This window comes from Trichogramma pretiosum, unplaced genomic scaffold, assembly GCF_000599845.2.
Source record: "Trichogramma pretiosum strain Unisexual culture from Peru unplaced genomic scaffold, Tpre_2.0 scaffold114, whole genome shotgun sequence".
Taxonomy (NCBI): Eukaryota; Metazoa; Arthropoda; class Insecta; order Hymenoptera; family Trichogrammatidae; genus Trichogramma; species Trichogramma pretiosum.
The window spans coordinates 306013-330040 of NW_019640798.1; the positions used below are offsets into that span (position 1 = coordinate 306013).

A 24028-nucleotide genomic window follows, 5' to 3' on the forward strand; every position below is an offset into this window, starting at 1 on the left:
AATTTTTCTATAATATTATTCAAGTTATATTTTTAACTAATATTATAACCGAAAAGTAAACGCAGGGAAAATTCGAAAATTCGAAAATTTTTTTTCTTAAATAGAAAAAAAAACGTTACGTTTATCGATAAATACAATTTTCTGGCTTCATCCTTACATCATAACGAACAAAATACGCCCTTCCCCGTCACGATACGTGCTAACGTTATCGAGGAATCACTCTACACAGCCATACAGCCGCATACACCCACGTACATGCCAAAATGTGTCAGAAATTCGATCTAGTATATAGAAATATCATTAAATATACCCTACGATGATTCTATAAAAAAGCCGAAATGGAGCCCATCACAAAGCTTCCTCTATGAGGAAGCAAAAAAATCAAATTTTATTCTTGTGTTAGCATGTGTAACTGGACGCGTCTAAACGCCGTATCTGAGCAAGCTTGGGTCGCTCGCTTTCGTGATTAAAAGACATAATTACAGTATTTATGTCTTTTAATCACTACAACGAGCGACCGAAGCCTGCTCAGATACGGCGTTCAGACGCGTCCAGTTACACATGCTTACACACGAATAAGATTTGATTTTTGATATTCTACTAACTCGACTCATTCTCTTGTAGTCGCTACGATTTTGGGTGTTCGCCGCCTAGCGGTGACTTTGCTAACTATACTCATGATTGACTCGAGAACATCGTGACGTCTAAAAAGCGACGTTTAACGATACATAACGGGAGCTGGCACACATATCGATGGATGTACGCGACGCGCGAGATACACAACAGGAGGAGGGCGGGTAAAAGGAAAGTTTGTGTGAAATCGGGGTCAAGCGCCCCTCTTTTCTGACTCTCTATACACGTACCTCCCGACTCTTCAGCTCGAGTTTTTTTTTTCGTTCGTTCGTTCGTATAATATACGTGGAGAGCAGAAACGGTGCTCTGCTGCAACCCGGGATGATCCTCCACTGTAGCTATATGTATATATCATAGAGCGAAGCTCTCAACGAAACTGTACTACTGTACGCGATACGATGAAGCGAGCGCGAGTCGCTCGGCGGCCAATCTGCACGCACACATGTTTTTTCTCCCGCTAAATTCACTTTTACTCGCTGCTCCGGTATACGTATTATATATACTTCGCATGACAATGGACTACATACAGCATTAGAGTTGGCTCGATCTCCCGAGAATAGCATGTATCATCATCATCATTATTATTATTATGAACGCAATAGGCGAAATTACGATGGGCTGAAGCGCGCGACTAGCGAGTAGTATAGTGCCGTCGCGCGGCGGCGGCGACGCGTTAATTAATATAGATATTGCGGCGAGCTTTCGTGAATCAATTCTATATGTACTCGATGGTATATACATAATGCAAGGATAGAGCTATATACCGTATATATACCGGAGCACTGGCATATAAACGAGTAATTATAATATATAGTGGCGGCAACATCAAGACGCGCTTGTATACACGCAGCCGCGCGCGCTCGCTACTCTCCCGAGCTTGTATACATCATCAGCTGGCGTTGCATTATAATGTCTCTCTCTCTCCGGCTAGATGTATACGTGCTGGCAGTACGCGAGCAGAAATGGAAGGGTAAATAGAGGCGAATTAGATTCGATAATAGCGCGTGACAATGTTACGTTGGGCTTGCTCGACATTATCTTAATGACGATCGACTTGGCAGCAGCGGCAGCTAGCTCCAGAGATGAATGCATATGTTTGCTCCGCTGCATCGGTGTTTGTGTGCGCGCTACTGCGGCGTCGTCTGCCCGAGCGCCGCTGCTCCACAATCTATATTCATTTATCTAATATAGTTGCCGCCGCCACCGCGGCGTATACGTATAATACACGTCCCGGGCGTAAATGAAGAAAAATCGTGGATCTTCGGAGACTTCGCCTCGATTTCGCCTAGAGCGCTATATGGAAGATAGCGTTCTGTGTATATGCCACGGTGATGGCTGCGGACTTTACTTCTTCCAGCTGCTATACGCTATTCATTTATAGATCCTCGACTGGTGCATGTGTGTGTACGCGTGTGTATAGGCGTATACACAGGTTGCGTAACTCTCACGCTCGGCGACAAAATATTAGCTTATTACGAGCGAGTAAAAAGCCTCTTTTCATCAGACTCGCGAGCTGCGCGAGAGGAAGAGAAAGAAATTTCCCACGCGCGTCTTGCTGCGATAGAATAAGCTGATTTACGAGCGAGCGAGCGACGCGCGACGTATCAAGCTCCCGCGCGTATTTATTTTCTCGATGCAACAGATAGGCGCCGCCGCGTGTAGGTGTTTTCTTGTTGTCGTTGTTGTTGTTGTTTTTTTCTTTCCTTTTTTTTTTCATTTCATCGTTGCTGCACGCGCGTACGTGTGCGTATACGTATACCAACTGTATATAGAAAGCATTTGAGCAATCGATATGCGCTCTTTTTTGCCTCGCGCGCGTTGTACACGGTGCGTATACTGAAAGAGCATAAAAAAACACTCGCACACGCACACGAGCATTGGCTGTCAAGCGGCGGGAACATTTACAATACTCGATTTGCTCTCGAGAGTAGTAAAGCTCGGATGTATGTATTTTGTAAAACATCAATTCTCATTTACTTCGGCCATCGACGAGCTGTGCTATATCGGCGCACGCCAACTTTATTCTCCCTCTCTCTTTCTGTATACTTTCTCTCTCTCTTTGCAAAAGCCCCGAAGGTGTGTACTTTTTTTCTTAAAGCGTCCAAGTATCGAGACGATTGTGTTTGAGCGCCAAAATGTCGAAATCAATGAGCTATTATGCTAATGCAACAGTTTGGTGAAGAGCTCTCGAGTTATATACCTCGTTCGTGCGCTATAACGAATATAGCTCCGAGCAACAGCAGAAAAACAAACCGCGTCTCGTTTTGTCATTTTTGATTAACGGTGCGCGTGCACGAGCATTTCGCGTAAACATGCACATCGTCGTTGGTTTCCTTTTCTTACAAAAAAAGAGAGAGAGAGAGAGAGAGAGAGAGAGAGAGAGAGAGAGAGAGAGAGAAGGCTCGAACGAGCCGGAGCATGCCATAAAACTCCCGGCAAAACACATAATGCATACAAGACGTCGATTATGTAGCTCGTATACACAAGCTCGACCGAAGGAAAATAAAACGGGCGCGTGTGCTGTGCCGTGCAGTGTGTCTTTTTTGGCGTGCACGTTATATATACCGTGTAGTAGAAAAGAAGAAACTCTTCGCGCGCGCGCGCGCGGGCGAGCATTTCGGATGTAGGAGAAGAATAAAAACTTGCGAAACAGCTTCGAGGATAGGTATCCGCTGCTGCACACGCATATCTTGCGCGCGCGCATGTGTCTGTTTTACGTAGCTTTTCTTTCTCTCGGCAAAGTTTCTGTTGTCGCGCATTTTTTGCCCCCCCTCTCCCTCATGATCCTCGTAGAGCATCGCAGCTCGAACGAAGAATAAATACACAGAGTCTCTCTCTCTCTTAAAATGCCATTATAAAACACAACGAGCGAGGATTTTAATAACGGCAAATACGTCCGTGTCATCTTTGTCGTCAAAGCTCGACGCTCGCGCGAGGGAAAATATAATGTACAGTCGAAGGGAAAGAAGAGCGAGAGAGAGAGAGAAAGGTCGGAAATTGCGAGATTACGCGGGTTAAGCTCGTATACGTATATAGAGCAGAGAAGAGAAAGGAGGCGGAATGATGTTTAAAGCGTCGAACGATTTTGCCGGCGTAAAAACAATTTTTAAAAAGCCTTTCATCCTCGGGTTGCCGCCGCCGCCGCCGTTGCTGCTGGTAGCAGTGGTAGTGGTGGGTATAGTGGGAGGCCAGTAACCCACCTACGTCAGCGATATCTGATCGCGCGCGAGCGAGCTGAGCGTCGTTCGCTGCCTCTATACTCGCGCGCACAGAGGGGATTTTTTCAACCCAAATGTCTCTCGCGAGCGCCGCTTATTGCCCTCGATATATATTCTTATACCCCATCTATATCGTAAATCTTCTTTCACCCCCCCCCCCCCCCCCCCNCCCCCCCCCCTCTCTCCCCTTTACTTACACTTCTTCAGCTCGACTTCGACTTCTTTGCTACTTCTGTTTTTCACTGTTGAATCACAATTTCGCCTCTCTTTCCACGTTGGACAATGTTCAAGCTGATGCGATTTTTTTCAGCTCGCTTCATCCTCTCTCTCTCTCTCTCTCCTTTCTTACTTTTTTTACTTTTTTTGAAAACTCGCCAAGATTCTATTTACGACTTTTGCTACTGAACCGAAAGAACGAGTAAGAAGTAGAAGTAGAAGAAGAAGAAAGTCCGCTGGATTATCCATGTGCGTGTAACGAGAAAAACGACGGCGATGACTCGCTGATTTTAACGTCTTTTTTGTGTGCAATCCATGTATACGCGAGCCGTAGCGCGCGAGAAAAGAGTGAGAGAAAGAGAGAGAGAAAGCTCGACGAGATAAGGCAAAATAGAAAACAACTCTTGCACCGGCTAGTCGTAAAAAAAGCTGAGTCTGGAGACTCTCATTTTTTTTCCTTGCTCTTTATTTTATTTACATCCTTAAAAGCTATTGAAATTCTTTCGATTTACACACTCGACCCCCGCGCGCGCGCGCGCGTACCACTTTCTACATAAATGTGTACAGCATTAATGAAATAAATTTTAAAAAAAAAGCTTGCCACGCGCTGCATTTGTTTCCTTTGTACTTCTGCAGACACAGAATTTATAACCAGGTCATATACTCTTTCAGTTATCTCAAATAAAAACATTGGTCGTAATGAAAAAAAGAGCGCGAGTGAGAGAGAGAAAAAAGCAACGAGTAAATCGACATCGGAAATCTATCTCTCTCTCTCTCCGTCGACGTATAGAATTTCGTTACCCCAGAATGAATCGATCTGGGTTAAAATCGAAAAATCTTAATATTCGTTTTGAAACTGCGCACCCATATATGTATATATGTGTGTGCGTGTGTGTGTGGCAGGTAATACCATGGCTGGGGCGTTATATAGACCTCGCTCCGGTCACGACCACCAGCAAAAGTAACTACTAGTAGGATCATCATATAGGCCGCCGCTGCCGCCGGGGCGGGCGTGCACATGTGCGCGAATCTATTTTCGAGGCTTAAAAAGCTCATATCTGGAAGCGCGGCTGCCGCCTCTCTCTCTCTCTCTCTCTCTCTCGTGTGGCAGTAATAGCGAGCCTCACATATCATGCTACGCTGTAGACTACGCGTACTTGTGTGTGTACGTGCGGTATATATAGACGAACGCACCTTTATTACCAGCTGCCAGCAGAAGCACGGTACATGACTCTATTCTTGATAAAACGTATTGCCGCGCGGTGTGTACGCCGCTAAAATACCGCGCCGACGTTTTTCTTCGTCGAGGGGAGGCACGCACACACACATATACACAAAAAAGAGAGGGGAAAAAAAAAGAAACGTATTTATCCTTCTGTAATATCGTTATTAAATATAACGGAGCCGCGCACTCTACTCGCAAGCTCAAGGCAGCAGTAGCAGCGAGCAAGCAAGCGGTATATATCTGTACGTAGCTCGAGCTATATGGAGGTGCAGCCAACAAAGTTCCAAAATTAATCTCTACAGCTAATGTCTCTTTCCCTTCCTCGCCGCCTCTCTCTCTCGCTCTCTCTTGGACTACTGCGCGAAATTAACGTCAGGCGGAAAGTTTCCCCCGAAAGCGCGTCAACAGTAATTCAAATGAAATTCATGTTTCCCCAGGTATACGCGCGCGAGCGAGCGAACGGGTGCTATACATAGAACAGCAGCAGCAGCGGCAGTAGAAGCAGCAACGAAAATTCATATACACACATAAAGGCAGACGAGCTCGAGACAAGCTGCCTCGCGTTCAGTTTCGACAGGCGGCAGCAGCTTGCGAGCCGAGGTATATATATCGAGGAGAAGCTCGAGAAAGAGAAAAAATGAGCTCGCTGTAACTCATTGGGTTCTCACGTGCTCCGCAGGCAGCTCACCTCCATATATAGAATGTGCAATTTAACAAGCTTATGACCAAGCTATTATCTCAAAGTGATAGCTACATCTATCGCTATATATATATTGCGTCCTACAGATGGCATGAGCTTTCTCTCTCTCGCTCGCCTTCTTGAACAATGGAACAATCACCATACAAAGCACACAATCTGAATTTCATAGTTTCCGAGCGCTATATATATAGATCGGGCGCTATACGCCTCGTACGACAGCCGAACACAGAGAGCAGCATCGGCTTTGGTGCAGTATATGCGCATGTTCACGTATCCGTCTGTGTGTGGGTACATCAGCGAGCGCATAACTCGCGCGAATTTGTTCAACTGCGCGCGCAAGATGCGTCAATTATCTGCTCATTTCGTACCTGTTATCTCGTCTCGTTTCTCTCTCTCTATGGTCGTTTCGTTTTGTTCGCATAGATAGCTATATATATAGACACCGGGGGGCCGGGGGAGCTTGATTAAAACTTGCGCTCGCTCGCTCGCTAGCTAGCTGGATTTATATATTATTCGTTATGAGACTGCCAGCGGAGCAGTAGCGGTAGCTCGACGATTCGGGATTAACGCGCGGCGGTGGCGGCGATTCGTCGAGTCGCATTAGCTTCAATATTTGCATCCAGAAGCTGCCGCGCGTCGACTTCTATGTATATTATACACGTTGTAACAAACGGAATTCGCTAACGAGCTCGACACGATCATCGTCGTCGTTGCATTATACAGCCTTTCGGAATTGCACAGCGAAGCGATCCTCCCTAAAGGCAAGGCAATCGAGCGCTAAAAAAAAAGAAAGAAAGAAAAAAATTACGTGTATAATACGAGTCGCGAGTCGACATCGCGCGATTATGCCGGCCGGCGAATCTCCTTGACTGCGCGAGTAGTACTAGTCTCATGCAATAATAAGCGGAATCAATAGGGCCGTGTGTATATGTGTGTGTGTTGTAGCGTGTGCACGTACATATGTATAATAATAATCGCTCGGCACAGGTGTGTATACGTGTACAGGTTGCCTCGAAAATTATGTTAGTAAGCCAAGGTTAGGCTTAAAACCTTGCGTTAGTCTCTCTCTCTCTCTGCTCAGCCCCGCGTGTGTATTATACACGCACCTGCAGTGGTAGTATATAGCAGCAGAGCCCCGCTGGCACACGGCACCATATCACGGTCAAGCATGAATACTTGATGCACGTCGCGGCGGCAGCGGCAGCGCGAATTATTGTTGTTATCGCGCGCGGGGGTGGGAGGGAGGGAGGACGTACACCGCGACCCGCGATGGTCAATAAGTACAGGTGCATGGGGGTGCCTCTGGGTTGTTTCCGCCAGCGCACCGATCGTCCGTAAAACTATATACACGTATAAAATATACGACAACAACGAGGGAGAGCGAGTGCAGCCCTCGCGCGCGAGCTCGAATGCTAATGGAATGTATAATAGGCAATGACCTTTGGGGCTGAAAAGTCGGCTTTTACCAGCGAGCCAGCCCTGCAGAGCCAGCTGCCAAATCGGTGGCGGCCTAGACGCGAGGTTAACACGCTACCGCGCACACAACGGCACAGTAGCCGGAGAGCTTTTATATATTACAGCTGCACGTGCGGATATATCGCGTGCGCGCCGTGGCGGAGCTTTCGGCAGCTCGACTCTCGGGCTCGCGAGCTCTTCTTCTTCCGCGTTCATATTATATCAGCTGGCCCTCATCGCTCTGTTTCTCGCGAGCCGCTGCAATTACTCGCTCACTCGTACATACCTACACACACACACACACACACACACACACACACACACATGCGACTAGTTAAGCTCGCGTGGCCCGTGCCTCGAGCAAAATCCCCAGTCCTGCTCTCGCGAGGTGTGCAGCGCACCGCGCTTATAAACTCGACAATCGGCGCCTTATTCCGGAGGACGATTTATGGATTTATCGCAAGTCTCGGAGCTTGGCTCGCGTATACACGGAGAACGAGACACGCTATATTCCATACCGAGCGTCGTCGTCGGCGGCGGCGCTATAACTCACACCCGGTGGTACGTAGGTACCGTGTATCCTCGACTCTTGGCCCTCCTCCTCCTCCTATTCGTGTGTACATTATTATTGATTAGTCGTACTTTAACGTACACGGAACTCTGGACTGCAGTTGTATACTACTGTATAACGTACGGTATCAGGGCTCGCTCTGAATAAACAGTATAGCAAGTACACTGTCGAGAGCCATTGTGCGAGCTGCTGCTGCTGCGTGTGCGTATATTATATAAATAAAAACGAGACGACAGCGAGTCGCGAGTGTACGCGCGCGCGCGGGCAACATAATTACGCCATGCTGAACAAAGTCTTGCGTAATAAAGAGGAAAAGGAGGCAGAGAGTGCAGAGCGCAGCTAGCTAGAGCGGTGCAGTGGCTGAAGGCGAGCTATACTAGCTTCTAGTGCGCCTCCCCAGCCCCCTTCTCCCCCCGCATATAAACAAAGCTTTCAAAGAGTAACTTGCGGAGAGAGCTTTTAATATGATGCGGGTTGCGAGCAAAGACAAAAGATAAGAAAATACGCGCAGAGAGAAAAGGGAGTGAGAGAGAGAGAGTGGGCTTTTCATAGCGTATATATACAGCAGCAACGGCACAATAAGCTGCACTATCCTATTTATTTCATCACTCTGTGTGTGTATATAAACCTCGAGCGACTGTGTTTATATTTTATGCGTGCGTACATCAACGTAAACAAAAAATTAAAATGTCGCCATTCCTTGCTTGCTTGCAGGTATCGTCATCATCGTCACATCGGAGCTCGAGCGATGGATCGACTTGATGGAAGAACCGCGTGACTTTGCGTGACTCTGCGGAGGAGGAGCACCCGCTGCTGCAGTACTCTCTTTAACGACGATCGTCGTCATCCACATTGAATCCTGATGTCGTCGGACTGCTGCCGCTGCCGCTGCCGTGAACCACCACCCATCGTCGTCGAGGAGCTGGCAATACTGAGACTGGCGCATCATCCACTGACGAATTGCCTAGCGCTGCATCTCGAGCTCATGCTATCCCAGGCCAATTTCCCTCGGAGACGGAGAAAATGCTGAGGAGGCTATGGCGTCGTGACGCGCCCCACGTGCGAAAGTAGGCAGTGACAACCTCCTCCTGCTCCTCCTCGTTATCCTGCTGCCGCCGCCGCGAGTGCGCGTGTGTGTTTGTGTATAATGACGACGACGACGACGAAGATGATGTTGACCAGTGCGAACGGGCGGGGAATCGAGGCGGCGAGGCTGCTTCTGCTCTGGCTGCTGTTCGCCTCGATTTGCTGGTGGCTGCCCGGCAGCGAGGCCCAGAAGCCCCTGCTGACGGGCGCGAGGAAGCGCGACCTCTACATCGCCGGCCTCTTCCCCTACGCCACCCACGTGCCCGAGAGCATAGTCGGCCGTGGCGTCATGCCGTCCGTCAAGCTGGCCATCGACCACATCAACGACAATCCCAACGTCTTGCGCAATTATCGACTGCACATGTGGTGGAACGACACTCAGGTTGGTACATACATTCTCGAGTTATGATATCGATCGACGTGCGTCGCGACCGCGCGACGATTTTTTATTTCAACTTTGTATATACGCGATGTACACGTTATATAATATACACTCGTACGAGCCGATCAAGCAGCTTTTGTCCGAGGCACTTAACGGCCGACTGCAACGGTCGCCTCGTTATCGAGATTTTGCCTTTTGTTAAAATGTCCCCCTTGCTCTCGTCTATACAGATAGTAGTACTGCTGTCCTGCATTTGGTCCAGGACAAATTACATACGGGCCAGGGCTCGCTCAGCTCTGACACGTGTAATAGCCTCGAGCGGCTACTGCCTCTCTCTCTCTGTGTACCTGTAACTGTACTGCACACACAAACGTATATGATACGTAACGCTTGGACACATATTATTGACCTGTACTACTTGTTTGTAAGCGAGTCGCGCCGTCCGATAATGTTGTTGGAAACGGCACGACCGTAAAACGCGCCACGAGCTTCTTTCATTGTCAACTGTAATTTATATCGAGAAAAATATCCTCGTGCAGCTCTCGAGCGCGATGCGGTTAAACGAAAGAGTTATTATAATGAATTTTGACAGATTTATGACCGCGCGCGCGCGAAGCAGCGTTGAAAAAAGAAAGCCTCTTAAATCTATATATAGCTAACTGCTATATAGATACCGAAATTGCGATTGAAACATCTCTCAGGATGGTATTCAATCTTTCTCGTCGGCGGCGTTGGCGGCGCTCTCGATTAAAACGCCCTTGTTCTTCTATCTCTATCTGTCTCTCTTCGGAGGGAGGATGCTGCTAGCTAGAATCTCTCTCTCTCTCTCTCTCTCGTCTTCCCTCGTTCCCCTACTATATCTAGACGGAAGCGTGCCTCCCAGAAATGAGATTTCCAATCATTCGGAATTTATATTGGATTCTTTTCTTCCGCGAACATTATCTTCAAAAAAATGCCACTCGCAACCTCGTTGTTTCTATCAATTAAAAATTTATGCCAGTCGTTTTTTTTTCGCGTTCTTGTCGTCGCGGGAGAGATGAAGCAGCGTAGTACCTACACCCTACCATCCGGCGTGGCTTGGCGCACAGCTAAAGAGATTAATTATCGAAATAATAAACCACGTCGAGGAATGTTTGAGAGAGAGTGAGGAGGCAGCAGCGTGCCACGCGTGATAAGCGAAACGGATCGTTAAAGTGAAAGAGGCGAGAGAGAGAGAGAGAGAGAGAGAGAGAGGAAGATAACTCGACGGCCGGGCGTATCAAGAGAGTTAGAGGTATGTGCGCAACGAAAGAGAGAGGGAGAGCCTCGCACAGAGGAAAAAAGCAAAGTATTCTGCTCCTTTCTCTTCTCATCCTTTTTTTTTTTGCTATCCAGAAAGAGAGAGAGATCGTTGAACGATGTGATTGCTTGACCTCGTTTTTCCTCCTATTTATTCTTTTCTTTTACTGTCCCGTTCTGCGCTCGGCTCTCTTCTCTCTTTTTTTTCTCTCTCTTCTTGATACTACCGGGTATACCTGCTCTGACTGCTTTATCAAGAAAGAGAAATTGTATTAGTTAGCGAGAATCCACAATTGCGATGAAAAAAAAAACAAAATTGTAATGCCGCTGCCGCTAGCGCGAGGGTCGAAAAATCAAGTGTGACGCCGTGGAGAATTTAATTTCAAAAACCCCTCACCTGCTGCTGCCGCTGCCTGACGTCGTATAATACGAGCGCCCCTCGCTCGCTACTGCGCCTTCGCTTAAGGCCGCTCTATAGCGCGGCACACAGCTCGTATCGTAATGTTATAACGCATATGCAGGGAGGGATTAAAGAAAAGCGAGCGGGAGTCTGCTGCTGCTGCCGCTGCTGCTACTACCTGCGCTCTCGGCACACGGCAAGAAAATTAATTTACCGCGAATGAGTTTAATAATCTAAGGCATTAAATTGCGTGAAACAGGCTTCCGCCTACGTACGCACGCGTACGACGATTATTACTTGTGCGCTCTCTCTCTCTCTCTTTCTCTCTATATAGGTGGGGAGGAGGTTCATCATCGCTTGAATTGCGTAACGTCCTCGCGCAAAATTTATGAAAAACAAGTCCATTTTGTAATGTAATTTTAACGCCGCCGCCACTGCTGCTCCGCATGTAGAGCTCGGAGAGAGAGAGAGAGAGAGAGAGCTTAATGATTTAGGTGACAGCTGCGCGATTATAATACGTTAACAAAAGGTCAGCGAAAAGCAGCGCGACGGCGGCCCTTTCACTATCTCCGTGCGCGAATCGTGTTCTTTCAAAAGTCTTTTAAATTACCTCTCCGATCTCTCTTCGCCAAAGCCGACGCGCGCGTTTGAGCTCGGATATATACTGTATGGCCCGAATTCCAATCTTTTTTTCCTTACTCGCATTTGTCGCTATATGCTCGAGATTTGATTTATCATTCTCATTCTCTTTCTTTTTCTCCTCCTTTTTATTGCCTTTACCTAATCTTGCGAGGGGCTGTATGTACTTTTCAAAAGTTCACGCCGCTCAAAGATATCGTTTGGAAAAGTATGAGAAATTTTTTTTATAAAAACCTTTTATTTCAACTAATAAAAGGTTGCTATAGGAAGTAATGAAAATAATTTTAATAATATAGCTTGGATTAAAATTATTTGATATGAATGCGAACCATGCTTTATTATTAACATCATTTTTATTTTATTTTACGATAAATATCATTAATGGGGATTAAAACTTCTCAAATTTTCTTTGCCGAAGTATGTAGTTAACTCGTACCTCGACTTATACATTTATTTTTACTTTATCACTTGCAGTTTTATGGATTCACAGTTCGACATCTAGCGGTACATATTAAAAGTAATATTGTCGTATTTATGCTTTTGAAACATTTTTTGAATTAGGTAAATGATCATTTTTTGGTCGATAGATCATTATTACCAAGGTTGATAAATAATCTTGTTCAATTTTTAAATGTGTAATTCACGCAAAAATTGTATAATATTCACCATCGTTAAACAGTACTCTCATTTTACTTTGTCGAGTGCAATAAGTTAATCAACCGATATTATAATTTCAAAGTAAAATATTTTATTTTACTTGGAAATTTTTATAATTTTTTTTTTCGATAACTGCAGACTACCTCAATTATAATAAATATAATTAACTAGCTGTACTCAATGAAAAACTGTTAATTATATCGAGACGCGCGTTTGTTGAAAATCGAAAACTCGCCGGTATATAGGAGTCGGGGTGGTATTCGCGTCGCTGCGGGGATTTTCCTTTCTATAAGCCTTTTGGCCAGTGCCATAGGTCCGAGTTTGTAAAATATTCAAGAGCCCGTCGAGGAAAAAGAAAAATCCTCGCGCAACACGAGCAGCAGCAGCAGCTCGGACAGAGCAGTCACAGCAATATCTTAAAAAGAGCACGAGCACACACACACACACAAACACGCGTAAGCGACCTTATCGCCTCGGGCATTATTCCATCGCTCTGCACAAACTCGACCTTTACCTTTTTTCCTTTTTTTCTCTCTCCTTATACTTGAATCTACTCGGGGGCTCATGTGCCCACTCCTGGCCTCTCTCTCTTTATACGTACATATACGTGCGTCGAACATTGTATAAATATATATCTCGCTTGAACTTTAAATGTATCCGGCGTACGGCTGAATAGGTTATGCCAGGCAAAAGCCTACGTATAACGTGTATATATCGGAAGTGGAAAGCTTTTTCCATAAAGTATGTCGACAGCGACACTGCGCTGTGTGCTATGCGCGCCCCGTTATACTGCGTTAACAATTTTTTTTCTCTCTCTCGCTCTATCTCTTGCTCTCTCTTGCTCTCTCTCTCGTTCTTTCTCCTCCCCTAGGTAAATCTGTCGATAATCGAGGAGGGCACAGGTGCGCATTACTGTATCACCGGCTTTATTATTGAAAAAAGCGAGCGAGCTTTCCTCCCGCTTTCTCGAGCTTTCATCTTCGAGCAATAAAGAAAAAATCGTAAAAAAAAAATCGCGTTGTATTACGGTAATTGATACTTCGAGCTTGCGAGCCCAGCGAAGATATTACAGATTATATAAATTATAATCTTGCATGCGTATAAACACGTGGCAGAAGCAGGGGAATGGGCAGTGAAGGGAGGGAGGATGGGGTGCATGCATATGCCCACACCGAAACTATACACAAAAGCTTTCATTAGAGAATACGGCGCTGCTGCTGCTGGAGCTGCTGCTGGAGCTGAACTCCAACCACACTCTGCGGCTTTTGGCCTTTACCGAGCTATGGCCGCGCGCGTATATACGTATACGCGATATGTAGCGGCAGGTATAGGCATACATAGGCGCGTAGATGCGCCGCTGCCTTTACACACACACAGACATCGACCTACTTGCGGCAGAGAGAGAGAGAGAGAGAGAGAGAGAGAGAGAGAGAGAGAGATAGAGAAGTTCGATTCGCTGGAGCAGATGGTGGCTGCACATCGGAAATCACGTTTATCATTATATGTGTATGCTGTGCAGCACACGCGTACGCGCATATATATTCAATGTCGCGAGCGCGTCAAGCTGCCGCTCGCAGAGAGCTTTGATAATATATATAATTATATAGCCCGCGATCCGGCTGACTGGCACTTGTTTTCGTACCCGTGACTCGGTAATTATTATTACGCGAAATTTGAGAAATTACTCGGTGCGTCGACGCGCGTCGATGGGGCCGAGCGAGATTACAATTATTATAAATACATTTTTAAAAGCTCATGCACTATTATTATACCCTCGCTCTTGGTTCCCGGGGCTTATTAAATTAATCAGTCTATGTCTCGTTACTGCTTATTTTACGTTCGTATGTACGCACCTCTCGCCGCGATCGTTTTGCGCGCGCGATAAAGTTTGTAAAAAATAAATTTAAATTCATCGCGCTCGACCGACGCGCTCAACGAGCTGATTGCTCGCCAAGAATAATCATCCATAAAATCACAACATACACACACTGCAGTATAATTTATTCAGCGTCGCTTTATTATCGATCGGTAATTGCGAGCTGAAAAATGAAAAAAGTATAGTAGTAGCGAAGAAGAATATGCACTTATGGCTTTCGGTCATTCGCATTCGAATTATGAACGAATTTATATACACACACGAGAGAGAGTGCAGTGTGTACACAATAAAGGAGAAAAGCAACGCGCGACATCGACGCGACTACGACGTATAGAGCCCGCGCGCAACATTATAATATATGCGTGTGTATACGTATTATAGCACTGCAGAATAAACACGAAAATAGCGTGCGAGTGTATTTAAACCGGCGCTTGGGCCGCGTTTATAGTGTGTACGGCGCGCGAGGAAAAGCTGTTAATCGCGCGCCGGTATATAATTGGTGTAGTGAAACTTGTCAGATACCAACGGGTCATTTGTCATTTTTAATTAAAGAAAGCCGTAAGCTGTTGAATTTAGTTATATGTAACCAACGTACTGTACACGCGGACATGTTTTCGCGAGCGCTGCACACAGCTCCTATGTGAACTGCACTCGTGTATGCGCGAGGGTAAAATTTCTCGAGTGTGTGCGACGATGCTCGAATGTAGAGAAGCTCGATTTTGTTGTTCAAAAGCAAACAATTTTTTTTCTCTCCATAGATTCTTTGATCTCGTTTGGGTAAAAAAAAGAGCCACTCGACCGTGCTGCACTTACATACACGCGACGCGCGAAGGTCTCATTGTAATCTAATCCCACGTCCCTACACGCGTTTCTGAGCCTTTTTTCTTTCGTTTCTTTCTTTTTTTTTTTCAAACCCGAGCTTTATTTTTTTTTTTCTCGTGAAAAAGCTCGGCAAGCCTCTTGGCGTCGGGCTCTCCACACAGGCTCATCCAGAAAGGCAGAAAGGCATCGGCTGCGCGTCGACACGTACCCACTGCCGTGTAGTACGTAAAGTACGTGTACGATTAGTAGCTCTATCGTTTTAATTAGCCCATCTCTTTGAAGGAAAAAAAAATCTTTTTTATCGCTTAATTAGGTCATCCGGTTATATACCGCGCCGAGGTACCTTTACACACACACACACATGCGCGCGGATCGAAGCTCTACGCATATCGTCGGTAGTCGTGCGCGCGCTCGACGTCGGGGAATGAGGAAAAAAAAAAAGTTTTTGAGTCGCGTCGTCGCGTTGACCTCGATCGGTTGTAGTACACATGCAGAGGGCTGCTGCTGCTGCTGGGGTGGTGCGCTGCGCAGTACAGGGCATTGTTGAATCGGAACTCGGGGAAAGTAAAAAAAAAAGAAAAAAAAAGTACGTAATGACTCGCGAGCCGAGCACCCACACACGCACCCGTGCTATTTTCGCTGAATACAACGCGCGATGACTCTTCAGTCGCGACGCTATATACAGAGAGAGATACACGCACTGCACTGCACTGCACACACACACGCGTATACGCATAGATATAAAAGCGCGCGCCTAAGCGATAATTTTGTGCCCTATAAGCTGCTGCTACTGCTGCATCGTGGATATAGCTCCGGTAGGGAATTGCGCCGATACGTTTAGAGCTGATGCAGCTGCATCGCACACACGTACGTACATATATACGTACGTACGTACGTGCGCGGGTATAATAGCTTTCGGCTGCTGCTGCAAGCTCGACTCGCGCGTACTACGAGTACTACTATGCCTAGTCGTGCAGCAGCAGTATAGCGACGCTTAGTTTTCGGGCCTCCTCCCACACACCCTACAAACTCGATTCCGCCTTGACGCACTAAATCGTCCTGCGGCAAAAGTTACGAGCTTATTTACCGCGAAAGTGTGCATATGAATTAAAAGTTTGCCGGCGCGCTTATAGAGGGTGAGAGAGAGTAGGAGGAGGCTATCACGTACGCGGCGGTGCGGCAGAGCCAGATATGCTGCTGCTGCTGCTCTCTGCGCGGCGAACAATTTTCGAATTACCACACACACACACACAAATACACACACACACACACATAAGTGCGACTTTGGTTCCATTCCACTTAGACACGTAGCGCACGTATAAACGTATAAATATATAGGCTCTGCTTCTTCGAGTGTTTCAATGAAAATGTAGATTGATAAGGAGAGAGCGAGAGAGAGAGAGTAAAGTAGCTCGTGCGCGCACTACTATAGCTCCAGAGCTAGCACCAGCGAAGAAACAAGTTTAGCAAAGTCGTTTTGACTTTTGCCCCTTTTCGCGCTCGGCTCGGCTCTCTCTCGTCTCTTGGGCGTGCGCGCGAACGAGTAGCAGAGCCGAGTAGTAGTAGTAGTAGTAGTAGAACGAGTACCACGCGGGCGCATAGCCAAATCGCCTCTCGAGACTTACTCACTCTCGTCTCTCTCTCTCTCTCTTTTAGTGCCGGGAGAGAGAAATAAAGTGGCTTACTTGAAAGGTTCTCGAGCATCTCTCTCTCTCTCCCCTCTCTCTCGTGGTGCACACATACACACACACACACACCTCCTCCTAACGCGAAGACGCGTTAAATACGCACTGCCACGTATAAACGGCTGTGTTAGTATAATCTCTCGGTTGGGTGGGTTCTGGAACAATTTCCAATCGACTGCGAGAGCAGCTCGCGATAAAAGATAAAGACGTAATTTCGAACGAGAACGACTGACCGACATTTCTCCGATACGGCGTGACAACGACCCGCTGCTGGTGCTGTTAATTACTTCATCGAGTCAAAAATGACGGCTTGCGGAGTAAGATCTCGGATTGGCAGCTTATATACTCGAGTCGCAACGGCTTTGCACGGCATTCGGGAAATCGCAGTCGCGCGCAGAAAACCAGGGGAGAGCCGCGGGGCCACGTATTACGGATACGCACATACTTAGCATGGATATATAAAGCGAGAGAGAGAGAAAGAGAGCCAGAGGCGGCGCACGTGAAACAGTAAAGAGAGCCTAAACAGATGCCGGGCACGTATAGCCAAGGGAAAGAAATAGCTGGCAAAAGTACTTTTATACTGCGTAGTAGGGAGTGAGGGAGAGGCAACCACCGCAGCAGCAGCAGCAGCAGCAGCCACGCCGACGACGATGCACTGCACACAAGCCGCATGATGCGGCGGTTTTGTTCTTATTGTGCGTACGTTTTGCAGCTTCTCTCCCCCGTGCACACTCACACACACACATGTACAGCCACGTATGTTCGCATGCATTTATACATGTAGTACGTAGGACGTAGGCTGCTGCTGCTGCCGTTGCAGCGACGCGAAACAATGAGAAATCAGCTGAATTGGACGGCTTTGTCATTTCGTTTTCTGCGCGCTTTAACGTAAAAATACACAAAATTATGCGCGCGGCCTGCACACGCGTGTTTATCGTTAATGCAGAGAGTGCTGCTTGCTGCTTGCTTGCGCTCGCTCGCTTGGCTGAAAAGCTCGACTGCCACCACTACTTTTCGGAAAAAGATAAAAAGTTATATATGCATATTAAGGAGCTGCTGCTGCTGCTGCTGCTGCTGCTGCATTGTGCGAGGTCAAACAAAAGCGGATTAATTAAAACGTAAAAAAATAACAATAGATGCGCCTCCACCCTCGCGCAAGCCATCGGTATTGCAGCGAGAGAGCACGCGGAGCTTTCGCTGTTACTGCTGCTCTCAGGGCCGCGCGTCGCAGCGCGACTAAAAGCTTCGATGCTTTTATATTCATAAATGAACGCACGCGTTACATACACCTGTTTTAATGAGGTAAACATAAACACACACATACACACATACACATAAACACACATATAATACATACGCGTTGGAGTCTCGAGTCGCGACGCGTAGTACTGCTGCGCGAATTCGTGCACAGGTCGATGAGCAAGACCCAGTTTCTTTTATTCATTCACAAACGTCAAAATGAGCGAAACAAAATGAGTTAGCTAACTCGCGAGACTCAAATATATATATATGTGTGTATATGAATGTGTGTGTGTGTATGAGTAGAAATGTATAAAGTAGTTGAGACAATTAATTTGTAAAATCAACAGTAGTTGCTACCTTACTCTGCCTCTCTTTCGACTGTATATAGCCGCGCGCCGCGTCGTCGGCTGCTATGAGCGAGCAGCAGCGCGTTCGAAAAAGGCCAGCAAACGCAAAAATTTCTCTCTTTCTCTCTCTCTCCCTTAATTGAATTACACTTTTGCGCAAAACGCAATTAAAAGGGCTCACTCTCTTTCTCCTCTCCCTTCGCCCTTTTTTTCTCTCTCTCTCTCGCTCGCTCGCTCGCTCGCTCTCTCTCTTGCAGCACAGCAAAAGTACTAAAAATTTAATTAGTGAGATAACGACGTCATCGAGGTCGTTGTCGCTTAATAATATAAGCTTGCTTAAAATATTATAACATGTGCCGCAGCCTCTCTGTAAACGCGCGGCAGTGTATTTTTCTCAACAAACTCAAGTCGAGGAGTACATGAAGTAGAGAAAAAAAATATTGCAACGATAAACGAAGCGGCGGCGGCGGCGACCTTGGGATCATCGCTACGCCGCCGCTGCCGCTGCTGCTGCCACACGTAAATCGATGAAATAATCGTGTGCACCGCGCGCGGGACTGATATATAACGTGGCGTGAGTAGATGCTATGCAAATTTCATACAACGCCACTTCTGTATGCGACACATTTTTCGCGGCGGCAGTGGCAGCCACTACAGCTTGCAATCATCCTCGCGCGCGCGTACAAACATGTGCTGCTTTTTATATTATAGCCGTGTGTACAGTAGTGCGGTATAGAGTCCAATAGTGTCTCTCTCTATATGCCTAACACAGACGGGTAGCCATTAAGAATCCAACGAGGTCAAAACGATAAAAAAAAATCCTTACACATGATCTGTTTGCGATCGCTTTGTGTACATATATACGCCGGTTGGTATTTCTTTTTTTTCTTTCTTTCTCTCTTTTATTGCGATTATGATTTATGCAGTTGAAAAATAACATTGAGACGAGCTCGGGGAGAGCGACAGCGACCGAGCGAGAGAGACTGATAGCTGCTGCTGCACAAAGTTTAGCCTTGCTGCAGTTTGTTTTCTTTGTCTCCGTTGACGTGGCGTATAGTGTACGGCGCGCGCGGGGTTAGAGCGCAAATGCCAGCGGCACCGATCTTCTCCCCGCGCGCCTCTGCTGCTGCTGCTGCTGCTTATACTCTCTGGCGAAAAAAACTTTTTCTCGCGATTGAAAACATTTTTCAAGAATATATCAAGCACTCGACGAAGCAAAACTGCCTGCTAATATCCTTTATTTTCTCCTCTAGCTATATATATTATATATATACGGGTCTCTCTCTCTACTGCTCGACGTGGCGGTGGTGCGGTGGTGGCGGCGGAGAGAGGCGCGCAAATCGTTTTATAAACCATTTTTCTGCTAGACTTGTCAGCAAGTGCTTTAGGCCGGGCGCTGCATCGATATTATATATATCTATACCTATATATATAGAGAGTAGAGCGAGTGGCATGTACATATAATTTGAGCCTCGAGAGTCGTCGAGCTTATAGTATAGGCGCGCGCCTATATACGTGCGGTGAGAATTCGGCAATTAAAATCGAATCTTCTCTCTCTCTCTCTCTTTCTCTTCTCCACTCTGGGTCTAGGCAAGGTTGTTGGCAATTAATCACACGTCGAGCGCTCCGGAGAGCCGCTACTGTTTTTCGTCAACGGCGGACACGCCATATATTGGCGCACACGCGCTCGCGCGTGAGTATATAGAGTCTCGATAATCGAGTTTTGTGCCGCGCAGGCAGATCTCGCTCTGCGTATACCTGCGTAGCAGAGTATGTGTATAGAAAAAAGGACTGATTGATCGACGCAAGCCGTAGCTGCTGCTGCTGCTGTTCGTCTAAATAATTTACCTGTCGAAAAGTTCGCGCCAATAATATCGCGGGCCTTAATCGCTCGAGCCGTCGTCTATTTTTTTTTTTTTTTTCATTTCGCCGGGCGCATACGCAGCTTCGAAACCATCAAAACTCAATTACAGCACCGCAAAATAGGCAGTTGGTATATATATATGTATAGACGCAATATATAAATACTCGCCAGCTAGAGCGTAGGCTAGCGCGACGACCGGCAATTGGCTAACTAGACAGATTGGTCGAGGTAGTAGAGCTTGGGAGCGAGCTAGAGAGTGAATGAGAGCGGCGTCGGCGGCGGCGGCGGCCAGTCTGCGAGTAGAGCGCGCGTGACAGGGCGAAACCGAGAGCTTTGCCAGTGCCGCTACAAATTCAATTCGTTGCTTGGCAAAATTTCCTTGCCCTCCTCCCCCGCACCCCGTACCTTAGAGCCTTCTCCTGTTATACCTCTCGATCTCTGTCTCCGTTTCGTTATATAGGAGAGCTCATGGTGCTTAACGAAGCGACGCGGTGTCTCCTACAGGACCGCGCGAGACCGATTCGAATTACATCGATTACACAACTGGTAGTACGTGCGTCGTAAAAAAAAAAATATCGCCGCGCTCTTATCCGTCGAGTCGACGATCGTGCGTGCAGCTTGCATAAATATAAAATACCAAGCGCGGTGGTGGACGCGGTGACGCTGATTTTTTTCGTGCTCTCACGGAGCGCAAAAAGTTACAGCGCGGCAGCTATATGGGCGATACGGCTGTGGGTTGCTGCTGGCTGTGGTCGCTAGCTCCGTCACTCTCTCTCTCTGTGTATATATAAAACGTGTGCTCTCTCGTGTGCGCGCGACGTCGAGGGCGAAAGGGCTCTCGCGCGCGTCGAGCTTGCGCTCGCAAGCTGCAGAGCAGAGAAAAGCTCCTCGAATGTAGGTTATATACATTACAGTGTTTATTTTAGGACGTGAACTCTCTCTCTCTCTCTCTAGCCGAGTAAGGAGTAGTAGGGTACTTCCGTCGTCGTGTATATATGCAGCTACTGGCAGCTAGTGTGTACTTGTGTGTGTGTGTGTGTGTGTGTGTGTGTCAGCGAGTACGCGAACAAGTGCATACACGTGTACGTACCCTACGTACGTGTATATAATAACACAAAGAGGAGCTGAGCATGAGCGTCGTCGTCGTCTCTTAGCGGCTGCAGGGAGAGCTTGAAGCATCACAGCGCAACGTGCGAGGCAGGTAGAGCAGCAGCAGCTGAAAAATAAAAGAAAATCACTTTTGCTCACTATACCGACGCTATACTTGTCCTACTGCTGCTGCTGCTGCTGCTGCTGCTACTCTCCTAGAGACGCGCTGAATATGCTAATGTTGCGGCTCAGGATGCGCATGAATATGCACGCTACGTGCGACGACGACGCTGCTACTACTACTTGCTTGGCTATATAGATATATGGATATAGCGGCCTTGCTGCCGCTATACTCGCCTCCTTCATAATACGTGCGCGCGTTATATATAGCTATGGCGAGTTGAAAATTCATACGCGAAAGCCAGTCGAGTCCGCATGGATGTAGGTCGAGCGAGTCCGACAGAGAGCGAGAGAGGAGAGATAGCGAGGTGGAAAAAATGTTTTTTCTCTCTCTTTAGCTTTGACACACACACACCTCTGAGCCTCATTTTCGCGCACGTTTTGAGCGAACCGGTCTCGTGCCTTTAGTGCGCGACTCCTATGTATATATACGTATAATAAGCGTACTGCAAATTAACGCGTCGGCTGGAGGAGCCACCGCCACCTTATATATAAAAAGCTCCTCCTCGCGGAAAGAGCCCCTGTGAACGAGCTAGCTCTAGCTAGCTCTAGCTCTAGCTAGCTCTCGCAGAGAAGGATCAACGCGGCCCAGGATTAAGATGCAAATGGCAAAAGTTAGCGGGGGCTGCCTTGCAAGAGCAAAAAGCAAAAAGCAAGAGAGAAAAAAAAGAAGAAGAAAAGCCGCGAGGATGATGCCTGCAGCTGAGCAACGCGCCGCGGTACTTTCCGCTTGATGCTGCGAGAGAGAGAGAACGAAGCGTAGTAGTAGCAGTAGTAACGGTAGGATACCTACCGCCGCGAGGGCTAACGCGCGCGGCTGTATTTCAGAGCTCGCCCGACTCGTATATAACTGCTCTCTCTCTGCTCACGGCTCACGGTCTGGCGCCGCGTCAAGTGATAATGGCTAGGCCGACGGGGGTTAAAATTACGTTTACCTTAAAGTTGAGTTTCGCGGCAGGCGCGCGGCTACTCTGCGCTACTACTCGAGATCGTGCTGCTGCTGCTCCGGGCCCTTCTCGCTCATCCTTCCTCTTCGCATCCTCTCCTCCTTCTCGCCAAGAAGAACAAGACTTTAGCTGCTGCTGCTGCTGCTGCCGAACTGTCTTAATTTTTCGGCGGAATTTGCATCCTCTCCTGGCCCCAGCTATCTCGATATATAAACGCGTGTTTAAGCCCCTCGGATACACTGCCGGCCTTTTAAGGAGAAAAGTTTTTGAGCTGCGCGAGGAAGAGAGAGAGAACCGGTGGGTAGTTGTAGCAGCGCAGCGCAGGCAGGCAGACAGGAGCTGCTGGCGCAACTTTTAACAGCATCTCGCGCTCACAAAACGCGATAGCGTTAAGTAAGAGAATTTTAAAAAGTTCGGGATGAAACACGGCTTTATGTGTGTGTCTGTGTGTCTGTGTGTGTGTATCGTAAGTAGTGCAGCGTAGTAAACTCCTGTAGCCAGCTCGCACAGGCGCGCGTCCTGCACTCCTTTAGCGCTGCTGCATCCCCGTGTATACGCTCGCGTATTGTACAGTCGGGGCTGGCGCGCACACTGGGAAATGTAAATATTTAAGTTGCTGTATACTTCTTCTACGTATATATATATATACGCCGTGTAGCAGTAGTGGGAATTTTTGAATATGCAATGTTGCTACTGCTGCTGCTGTCTTGCCTGCTGCGCTCCGCACGGTGCGTATTATGATACTCTCTCGCAAGGAAATCCTCCTTACGTCGAAATCTTCCTCTTCTTTTTTGGCTGGGTGCGAGCGCGAACTAATCTCAATCGCTTCTATACGGACGAAAAAAGAGAGAGAGAGAGAGTAGATTTACTATCATCGGCCGTAAAATTGGACTGGGATTATATTGCGATGGAGCTGCAGCAGCAGCAGCAGTAGGGCCATATATACACCGAGAGCACAGACGTCTTTGGCAAATCAATGCCATCGACTTTTTTGGCGGCTATATTTTCCCCCTTTGCCAAGGTGGAGGGAATTTGTGCTCTGCAGAGTTGCTGCTGCTGCTGTATACTGCAGTAAGAGAGTCAATGGACGACGAATAAATTTTCCACGCAGACACGTATCAGGCTGAGAGGCAGGAGGAGGTTGAAACTGGGGGTGCTACGGGCGGGGAGGAGGAACGCAGGGGAGTCTGCGCGTTTACTACCTCTACGTGACCTCATTGTTATATACCGTATATATATGTACGATAGAGTAGAGAGAGCGAAAGAAAAAGGAGCGTCGAGAGCTGCTAAAGAAGTAAAAGTACTTTTGGCTGTCTTTGAAAATGCCATTGCTTGAAAATGAAGCGATATCTGCAGAGAGCTCGGGCATGTGAGAGAAAGCACATAATACAGACACATGTATTAAACGCGAATCGGCTCCGCTGCTGCATTCGAGCGAGTAATTCGATGAAAAGACCTATTGAAGATCAGCTGCTGTGTATCGGAATATTAGAGGTTGCAGCAGTCCGCACGGAGG

The 24028-nt window shown here is 47.3% G+C and overlaps 1 protein-coding gene across 1 annotated transcript in view; it reads left to right on the forward strand.

Annotated features, from left to right (window-relative positions):
• The window catches only part of LOC111693586 (gamma-aminobutyric acid type B receptor subunit 2-like), a 30801-nt gene extending 21288 nt beyond the window's left edge, over positions 1–9513 (forward strand). Inside the window, exon 2 of the mRNA XM_023458516.1 lies at positions 8733–9513. Within this exon, the coding sequence (XP_023314284.1) occupies positions 9166–9513 (348 nt within the window). The 5' untranslated portion in view covers positions 8733–9165. The remainder of the gene's footprint in view (positions 1–8732) is intronic.
• The last annotated feature ends 14515 nt before the right edge of the window (positions 9514–24028 follow it).